The sequence below is a fragment of the Mus caroli genome, chromosome 2 (assembly GCF_900094665.2).
Source record: "Mus caroli chromosome 2, CAROLI_EIJ_v1.1, whole genome shotgun sequence".
In the NCBI taxonomy this organism is placed as follows: domain Eukaryota; kingdom Metazoa; phylum Chordata; class Mammalia; order Rodentia; family Muridae; genus Mus; species Mus caroli.
The window spans coordinates 63,656,721-63,667,296 of NC_034571.1; the positions used below are offsets into that span (position 1 = coordinate 63,656,721).

The 10,576-nt window shown below is 43.6% G+C and overlaps 1 protein-coding gene across 3 annotated transcripts in view; it reads left to right on the forward strand.

Moving 5' to 3' along the window:
* The window catches only part of Nostrin (nitric oxide synthase trafficking), a 58,721-nt gene that overhangs the window by 8,441 nt on the left and 39,704 nt on the right, over positions 1–10,576 (forward strand). For 2 of the 3 annotated variants that reach the window (XM_021153117.2, XM_029474356.1), the window contains exons 2-4: positions 723–808; positions 5,789–5,879; positions 8,249–8,332. In XM_021153117.2, coding sequence (XP_021008776.1) covers positions 763–808; positions 5,789–5,879; positions 8,249–8,332 — 221 coding nt within the window. In that variant the 5' untranslated portion in view covers positions 723–762. The remainder of the gene's footprint in view (positions 1–722; positions 809–5,788; positions 5,880–8,248; positions 8,333–10,576) is intronic. The other variant, XM_021153124.2, reaches the window with a different exon arrangement.

The following is a 10,576-nucleotide window of genomic DNA, read 5'->3' on the forward strand; positions in this document are numbered from 1 at the left end:
AAAAAAAAAAAAAGAAGAAGAATGGTAATGTGGTGTCCTGTAGAGTGTGCTTTTGGCCTTCCTGCGCCAGAAAACCAAATTCTAAGTGCCACTGTTGTTGGGTTATTTGTATTTGACCTAGGACAGTGTGTGGCTTAAATGAGAAAGGCTCCACAGGCTCAGATATTTGAATGTTTGAGTCCCAATTGGTGGAGTATTTAATATTTAAAAAGGATTGGGAGATTTGAGGGAGGAGGTATGTTACTGGGGTGGTCTTTGAAGTTTCAAAATCCCACATCAGGTCCAGTCTTCTTCCCTCCCTCCCTCCCTCCCTCCCTTTCTCCCTTCCTTCCTTCCTCCTGATTGTGAATCAAATGTAAGCTCTCAGCTAGCTATTATTCCAGAGCTATGCCTGCCTGCCTCCTGCCATGCCTCCCCCACTGAAACCATAAGCAGGCTTCCAATTGAGTGATATCTCCTCTCAGTTGCCTTGGTCATGGTCTTTCTTCCCAGCAATAGGACAGTGACTAAGATAGAATCCGGTTTTTTTGGAAATTTTCTCTGGATTTTTTTTATATCCAGTCAGAAGATACTTAATGGTTAGTTAAGAAATAATCCAAGGATGTGCGCATCCTTCCGCCATGTAAGCTTTACGATGGCAGTCCTCACTACAGCCATTCTGGATTATGGGTACTGTCTGCGGAGGTGCTCATAATTTTTCTGTTATTTTTTTTCCCCCACAGTACAATAAAGTATACAAGAGCCTGAAGGAGTTTGCCCAACATGGAGACAATTTCTGCAAGCAGATCACATCCGTTCTTCAGCAAAGGTACCAAACACACATTTGCAACAAGTAATTTTTCCTCCGTAGCTGCAGCAAGCAACGCGACTGGAGGAATGTGCCGGAGCTGTGCTGCACTCCAGAACACAGTGTTAATAGTCTGGAACTTGAGAAAGTGGGTCGAAGAATGATTCTCCTCTATGGCACATTTATCAACTGGGGCCATAAAACTCAAGCAGCCACACCAGGGACTTCTGCTTAGGAAGGCTCAGTCAAACCTCCCATTCTGCTGCGGAGTTTCTCTCCCTTCCGGGAGCCCTCTTATATCTGATGTATACACTCCTTACTGCGCTTTTCACGCTCATCTCTGTTGTTAGATTACAGTTTTCCCTCCACTACAAGGACAGGAGCAATGTTTTACCGATCAATCGTATGAGAACTTCTTAGAGCCTGGTCTTTGTTCTTTTTGATCAATTTCTGACGAATGACTAGACGGATCCATGGCTGAGAAGCCACCATTTTCAATAACCCCTCTTAATTCTAAGTGTGGCTATGAATAAAGCGGTCCACTGTGCTGAGTGTGGCTATGAATAAAGCTGTTCACTGTGCTAAATGAGCACATTTAGCTCAGGCAATATAGGAGGGGGAAAAATCTGCTTAAAATTAAAGAACCTGAGAAAGGAGTTGTTTTATAAGAGGACATTTAGGCCTTTGCTCTATAGTAAACATTTCCATGATAAATATTCTAAAGCTGCTTTTTAAAGAGAGATTGCTATTTTGAAAAGAAATAGTTTCAACTTTAAAATATTGTAGGACTGGCCATGTAGCTCTGTAATGAAGTGCTTCTATAACATATGTGAGACCGTGATTCAGTGCTCAGAGTACCACAGACACCAGTGTATATGTATGCACATGAATACATGCCAACGCACATGCATGCATGCACACACACATATACACACGTGTAACACACATGCACACACATACATTTACATATTGCCATACCAAAAAAAAAGATATGAGTTAAGAATATTCTTCATTAGCAAGTCCAAACCAAAGGAGAACTTTAGCTTTATCAGAACAATGAACGGGAGAACTCTTTTATAAACAGGCTTTTTTATAAAGAAAAATGCACGTTTATCAAATGGAATAAAAAGAAAAGTTTATGTGAGAGATGCTTCCATTCTAACAATCAAACTGTCTTGAGTCCTGCAAAAGAAAAAGGTCGGGGTATCTGGGACGGTGTTTCCTCTATAAGGAAACATTTTATTAGCTCACAAAGGACATTATTTTTAAGCGAGACCTGTTAACTCTTCTATAAACCCAACTCTTTCTTAATAAAAAGTCTCTTCTCTCTGAAAAGCAGGAAGAATCTATATACTGATTGACCATGCAGATGACCCAGATGGCAGTCATCTGGTCTTGGTTATTTGGTGCTAAGAGTTCAAAATTAGTGTCAGGTAGACAGCTAGGAGGACAGAAAGCAGAGGACAAAAGCGGCCTCACCTAGAGCAGGCTCCAGGGTGAGCTCGCAGGACTAGAGTGCCCACTGCTCCTCTGCCCTCTGCTTGTTTTCCCTTAACCAGATGTCACCTGCTGCTTCACTTTCTTCTACAGCCAGAGCCTTGGCTTCTTACCTGTGTTTCTCTTGAAGTCCCTTCCTGGGACCAGCATCCTTCCTCTTCATGTGAGAAAGCTTTCATCTCCACATTCTCAAGGGGCAAACGTGCCCAGGAGGAAGGAATTCTTGGGCAATAAAGAGATCTCCCTTCATGGTTTTACTTCCTCATGGACAAGATGTAGAATCTGAAAGTCTATAGGTCGCTGGAGGTCAGTAAAATTGCAAGCACATTTCTGAGTTAAAAGCTGCATAGCATAAATGCAAAGAATGGATATAATGCTTTAATAAGATACTGACCTTGAATAGCACTGAACAGTCAGTCATTTCGTGTGACAGACATTTTGTGAAGCTAACCTGGAGCAGCCAAATAATTTCCCCTCAGCCAAGATGCTACTGCTGAGGCACATTATATTGGCTCCAGATATATGTCCCTTTGAAGTGACCCTCCTACTTAAGATGCTCAACTGTTTGATTATGCAGCTAAGCTGAGGGTTGTATATTCAGAGAGAGGTTTTCTGTGGGCATATACACTTTATTAATATATGAATATTTTCCTTATGGTGTATTTTTACTTTACATCCTTATGAGTCAGTTAGCAAAGATAGATGCTGTTTCATCACCCGGATTGGGCCAAGTCTCTCCCCCCAAGAGTGATGTGACTTGGAGGTCACTGCCTTACACTGCTGTGCTTGAACTGACGTCACAAAACCAATCCACAAGGATGAGCGATTGCACCTGTGTGTGCACCTGGTCCATAGCCACTCTGCTCTCCTCATTCTAGGACTCCAGAAATCACTTCCCTAAGCACACAGAACATAAAAGGCTGCCTCTTGTTTAATGCAGTGGTGCTTACCTACAATCCTAGCACTTGTGGGGATGGGCTTTGAGACCCTCCTAGCCACATGGGAGTCAGTCTTCTCCTTTGAAACAAAATGTAGAGCTCTCAGCTCCTTTAGTGCCATTCCACCTTGATGATAATGGACTGAACCTCTGAACCTGTAAGCCAGCCCCAATTAAATGTTGTCCTTATAAGAGTTACTTCGGTTTATAGTGTCTGTTCACAGTAGTAAAACCCTAACTAAGACACTGGCCCTACCTATTAACATTTAAGTTGGAGCATAATAATTGCACGTATTTATATGTACAACATGATAATTTGACATTCTTTATGTAGCATGTGATAAATAAATAAGGATAATTAGCATTTGCCTAATATCATATGCTCACCAGTTCCATGTAGGGAAAGCTTTTGAAACGTTCCCTTCTAGCTGTCTTAGAAGCACCCTGTTGCCTGCCATCACTCCAACATGCAACAAAACACCCACAGCTTTCCTTCCTGCCTCTCGCAACTGTGTCTTCATTGACACTCTCTACATTCTCCCACTTTACCTCTGTAACCATCTTTGGTAACTTTTGGGATATAGCTAGAGTTTATTTGCTCTTTATGTAGGCCAGGCTAGACTGTAATTCAGTATGTAGACCAGGTTGGCCTTAAACTCTTGATCTTCATGTCCTTGCCTCTACAGTGTGGGGTTTATGGGCATGGGCATGCTCCAGGACACACAGCCTCTGGTAACTTTTATGTACAACTTATTTGTAAGATAAACTATGGCTACCTTTCTAAGAAAAGAGGTAAACCTTGAATGGAAAAGAGCCATATACCCAACATCAACCGGAAGCTGGTTCTGGTGCAAACCAAGGGGTGACAGACAGTGAGGAAGCACGGTCTCCTGGGATTTCTAAAATCCTTAATTCATAGTGAGGGCACAGTTACCGGCTCCCTTCAGGAAGATCTTCGTTCCATTGTAACTAACTCTTCACAGACACCGAGGAAGCTAGAGGATTTTAAACAATTACTCTGTATAAATTTATTAGAGTAGAATCCTCTGAAATGAACATAGCCACTAACTTATACCCTAACTCATGATGCATAGAAAATACTAAATCAGAAACCGTGTATTTTACATGCCTTCTTTGTTTCAAAGGCAGGATTTATTTTAAGATCTAGGCCAAACATTAGTTTTTTGACTGCTTGGTTGATTTTAATTATTACTAATAAAAATATATTGACCTGCCTTGCTTGCTGAAACTAAAATGCAAATGGGTTGAAAGTTAATGTGTCATTTCACTCGCTCAGAATCTTTAGAACTCACTGGGCTATTCTGAGCTAACGTTACCTACCAGAAGGTATAAAGATGCACCATATCAGTTTTGCACATGAAGAGACCATTGCGTAGACAAGATAGCTTCACTCATGTTGGAAACAGTGTCTAGAGAGTGGAAGGAAACGATGGGAGAAGGGGAGATTAAGAACAACGAGCTTCCTGTCTTCTTCCTGATTTATCAAGGGGAAAAAAAAATCCATGACTTAATTTGAAGTTAGCTCTGTCCCTCTGGATTCCTGTTGCACGTGTGGTGCTTTTTTGAGTAGAGAATGTGAAAGCAGCTCCCTTCAAGAGAGTGGTATAAAATCAGTCTCTCGTGCTGCCCCAAGGAAATGCCAAGGTCCAGTCTATTTGGCAGGAAGCCTGCCTGAGAGGAATGAAAGATATCCTTCAGTATGCCTGCACACACAAAGGCACACACACACATATATTCATACACACACTCATATATACACATACCACACATACACATATACTACACACACAAGTATACACATACCACACATATATATATACATATATACTACACACACACACACACATATCACACATATATACAGATACACATCATATACTCTGCACATACACACCCTACAGTGAGTCACAACAGCACAACTAGTGTTGAAGTGAGCAGTGCTGCAAGCTTTAAAGCGCACGTTTCTCTGACTCCCCAGTGTGGTTAAGCAGTGGGTCCTCTGGCTAGACTGCCTAGCTCTGGAAGCCAACTCTGTCACCTCCGTGTCACGTGTCCTCAGTAAAGCAGCCAACTAAGCCCTGGGTGTGGTGTTACCTCCTGGGAATGAGAAGCCAAACCCTGTCCACCTCATGCAAGTCACTGTAGGTTCAACACAAATAAAATCTGAGCTGGAGAGGTGACTCAGCGGATAAAGGGCTTGCTGTCAAGTCTGACAACCTGAGTTGGCTCCTCAGACCCACGTGGTGAAGACAGAACCAACTCTGTCCAGTTGTCCTCTGACCTCCAACCCTGCACTGCCTCATCCCGTCCTCTCCACCCCAACCCTGCTCCTCCCACTCCCCACCCACTAAATAAAGGTAGTAACATTTTTTTTTAAGGAAAGAGCTAAAATGTTTACAATGGCTTGCATGATGTGAGGGTCCAATAAATTGGGCATTGCTATTTTGTGTGTAGACAGAGCACAGGCCAAGTATCCACATAATCACAAAGAGGGTGAACTTCATTGCACAGAGGACACTATGTTGATCCATAATCTTCATGTGCAGGTGACAGGACTTTTAATCTGGAAACGTACAAGTCTTCCCTGACACTGATATCCATGCAAGAAATTCTGACTTGGCCAGTGGATCTCCTTAGGTGGGTCTCTACCTTCTTGAGAGAAAGCCTGTGGAAGTTAGGCAACTTGGTACATACCTATAATCAGGAGATGGAAGCAGAACTGGGAATTCAAAGTTACCCTGTGCTATGTGTTCAAGGTCACGGTCAGCCTGAGCTGTTGGAGAAGGGGTAGGGGAAAGAAGAGAGAGATTGGTGGGTGTTCAAGAGCAGAGATGACCAGACTCAGAAACTGCCAAATCACCTGAAAGCAAGCAAAGAGCCTGCTCCTGGCACTGAAACCGCACCTTCTTTACCTACGAAGCTAATGGAGTTACCAATGCTAAGGAAAGCGTCATCTCCCTGTGGTAGCTATCTCTCTTTCACTCAGCCTCTGGGACTCTTAGGAGAGCCTGTGAGAACACTCTGGAAGTAAAACTGAATTGTGAAAAAAGCCTGTTCCTGTCAGCAGCATCCTCTTGGCCTGGAATCCCTTACAGGGAGACAATGGCCTAGAGGACTACACCCTTCTCTCTGGACTATCTCCATTTGGATATCTCAAGATCCTTTGGACCCCTCCTCCTCCTTCTCTCTCTCCTCCTCCTCCTCCTCCTTTTCCTCCTCCTCCAAGAATTAAATTTTACTATTTGCTTTGTGCCCTCACTGTGAGCCAGAAGCAGTGCATTTCTCAGATTTAATGCTCTTTATGGGTGGCTCAGTGGGTAAAAGCGCTGACCACTAAGCTTGATGACCTGTGTTTGATTCCCAGGCACACGGTGGAAGGAGAGAGTGGCTCCTCTGAGTGTCCTCTGACCTCTGAGTGTGGACTGTGCTGGCTTCACACACATGTGCAAACAAATAAAATTAACTTGGTAAAAAAGTGGATAGAAAAGAAAGAACAGAGAGGAGGGAAGAAGGGGGAGGGAGATATGTGAAGTGAATAGGAGCATGACCTCATTGGATTCACAGATGGACCCAGGACATGGTAAAAATCGTTTTAAGAAGAGAGCAGTTTGATCTCTTCAAGACCCAATGGCTTCCTGCTATCTTGTCCAGCATAGAAAGCAATGGCTAACCACCCCTGCAGCTTTCTATGATAATACTGCTTAAGCTGGGCATGCGTATGTAGTCTGCTACTTGGGAGATTAAGGCAGCAGGATCACCTAAAGCTACTACACTGTTGATTCGATCTTACTTATTTTGTTCCCAGCTTCTATTTAGGGCTTAGAGCTAATGGGATTAGTGACCACTGTGTCTGTTACTAGCTGGGTCAGTCTTCTAGGCTGATCCTAGTAAAGTGTCACATTCTGGGTGACTTGAATGACAAGGCTTCCTGTGTAATAGTTTAGGAGGACAGCGGTCTGATGACATTAAGGTGTTAGCCTTGTGATTCCTCCTGTGGACAGACTTGGGGATGCTGTCTTGTGTCCCCCACCTAGCTTCTGGGAGTTTGCTAACAATGCTTTTGGCCTATGGATCTGCCTCCGATCCCTGATTTCATGTTCCTAGGCTCTTGTCCCTTGCACATGCTTATCTCTGTGTCCAGGGCTCCCCCATTTATAAGGACACATCAAACTGTATTTGGGCCTCATCTGAACTCCATTATCTTCATAGAATCTAGTTCCAAAGAAGATTCATTTATCCTATGCGTGGTGGTCAATATTGATCGGCAACTTGGCAGGACCTAAAATCAAATAGACAATGCACCTGTAGGCATGACCATGAAGGTGTTTCAGAGGGTTTTCTGGAGTTAACTGAGGCAGAAGACCAAGGAATGCTGTACAGTCTCATGGTCCAGGATTCAGGACCAAATAACAGGGAGAACACGAGCGGAGCACCAGCAGTTGCTCTACCTTCTTTGTGACTGCAGATACAGTGTGGTCCCCACAGTATGCCCCCACCACAGCGGACAGTACCCTCAAACCATACACAAAAATCAAGTCTTTTCTGCTGACATGGCACTGCTCACGTATTTTGTTATTGCAATGATAAAAGTAACTAATACACTGGGGTTCAGCATACAACCTCTTTGTAGGAAGCACAATCCAACCCATCGCAATGGAGGAAAAAAAGTTAAATAGTATACTTTCTCTTTGTGAAATAACCTCTTTGATATCCAAATGGTTTGCCTAAGGACAACAGTTTCCTTCTGTGACTAGATCATCTCTTCCTCATAAAGACATTGTATTTTCAGCCTGACCTTTTGTATGAGTGTCAGAGTGCCTGTGTGCATGTGTGTGCGCGCACAAGTGTGTGTGTATGCATGTGTGTGTGAGCATATGTAAATGTGTAAGTATATGTATCTGTGTGTGTGCTGGTATGTCTCTGTGTGTCTATATGTCTTTGTCTATGTGTGTTCTCTCTAAGTCTGACCAGTACATCCTACTTAACAACAAGCCCTTTGCTCATAGGGCCAACCTGGAGATGAGCTACGCCAAAGGGCTTCAGAAACTGGCCGTCAAGCTCAGCAAAGCACTACAGAGCACAAAGAAAAAGTAAGTACCATTCCAAAGGTAAGGCAAAACTCTCATAGGAAAGAAATTAAACGTGAAAAATGCTCATTCACCGTTGTCTCCCCCACACTCGGCAGGGACAATCTCACCAAGCATGGCTTCCGGATCGTGGGGATTTATTTTGGGCCAGGCACTGCCTCAGATGCTTACTGGCTGCTCCTACTTAATCCTCATAACCACCCTTGAAAGCTCTCATATTTATCCCTCCTTACAGATGAGAACTCCAGGCTGAACAATTGAAATAAAACTCCCCAGCCATGCAGTTAATAGGCTGCCCAGCTAGACTCATTTTGGGGGCTTTATGACTCCTGGGCCCACAGTTGGATTGGTAGTGCTATTTCATCTAGGAAGCAGTGTTAAGCCAGAAGGTCTTAAAGGCAGGAAGTGGGAATCTGGTATTATCTCTGCTCTGTGACCTTTGCCCGATATCTCAGCTTTCCTGTGCCTCCATTTCTTCCTGTACAGCTTCAAACATGCTCATCTGGATATTTGCATGTGTCTCTGGGTTGTATGGTGACATAGAGCCTCAATGATACATGAAGGGGAACTGTGAGAAGCCTTAGCCTGTGAGGCACAAAGGCTCTGGTTTGCATTCTTCCCAGTAGCGCAACAGTAAAAAGGGTCTGTTGTTGGCCACTCCCTATGATACCTCTCACGTAATGATGCATGCGGATATGACTCTGCACTTGCAGGGTTCCTTGTGGGGCTCCTTGTGATGACAGTGGTGAGCCAGGAGAAAAGAAGCTCCTGGAACTACATTCCCCACTCCTGCTGGCACCACGGTGATAGCAAATTGCTTTGAAACCGTCTGGTCCTTGCCCCACTTTCATTTATTAGGGTAATGGCTTGGTAGACGGCAGAGGAACCAGTTCAGTACCGTGGCTGGGTTTAGACAGACTTCTACATAGACTGCCCAGTTGAAACTCTAGATCTGCTATTGACCAACTGAGTGACCTGGGACAATTTGTCTTTTGCCTAAATGTCTCTATAAAATGGAAATGAAGCTGAATGCAGTGGCGTTGAGGTAAATATGCTGAGGCAGGAGAATTGTTATGAGTTTGAGACCAATTAGGTTACATAGGGAATTTCGGGCCAGTTTGGGCTATAGTTTGAGATCCTGCCTAAAGGAAACTTAAATAATAATAAATATAATAAAATAAAACAGAAATAAAATCACTCCCTACAGTTACTGAATTAAACGAAACAATGCAAGTGTGCTTAGCAGAGAACCGGGTGAGGAGGGAAATTCCACGAACGGCCATTTTGAGTTTGGTTCTAAAAATTCAGTTGCCTCCTAAATCCCACCATTGCAAGCCTAGTATTAAAAGAGCCGGCATGTTCAGAATGGCCAGTGAGCCAGCAGTGATGTGGTATTTAGTGATAAAAGTTGGTTGATTGTTTCTCTGTATCAGAATCCATATTAGATGCTTTCACAGATATCCCCATGCATTTATCGTTTACAAGGTCAGTTAAATGAGGCTCAGAGAAGCTGAGTGAGTCTTCTTAAGGATCACACAGAAAACCTGCAGCCAGGAATATCTGCTTTCAGACCCGGGCTCTGGGTTCTCTGAGGCCCACACCCAGGATGCATTTCGAGCCAAGCTGTCCAGTGTCTGTGCAGTCACCTGGGTGCTTCTCCGTAGTCCCTCATATCCTTAGAAAACCAATTATATTTGGTTTAATTTACATGAAATAATAAGCACTTATTTGTTGGTGGAGTCCATGGAGCCCAAGCTGATCTCAAACTCCTTGTGTAACCTCAGACAATCTGATACTTCTGCCACCGCCTCCCAGTTGCTGGGATTACAGGGGTGAGACACGTTGTCCAGCAGAGCTGATTTTAAGTGTAGGGTTGAGTCCAGTCTAACTGACGTGTATGCCACATAACTGACCATCACCAGGGTCAGACATTTTCAACCCATTCCAGGTTGCTTCTTTCTGTTCACACCTCTGCCCTGGCCAGCACCAAACAACCACTGAGGCCTTTCATATGCGTGTACATTAGTTTTGTCTCTTCTGTATGTTCCTGTCCCTGGAAACATACAGTAGGCACTCTCTGGTGCTGCTTTAGATTGTAGAAACCCTGGCATTTGGTCTGGTTTTCTTTCTGTCTGTCTTTCTTTCTTTCTTTCTTTCTTCCTTTCTTTCTTTCTTTCTTTCTTTCTTTCTTTCTTTCTTTCTTTCTTTCTTTCTTTCTTTCTTTCTTTCTTTCCTTCCTTCCTTCCT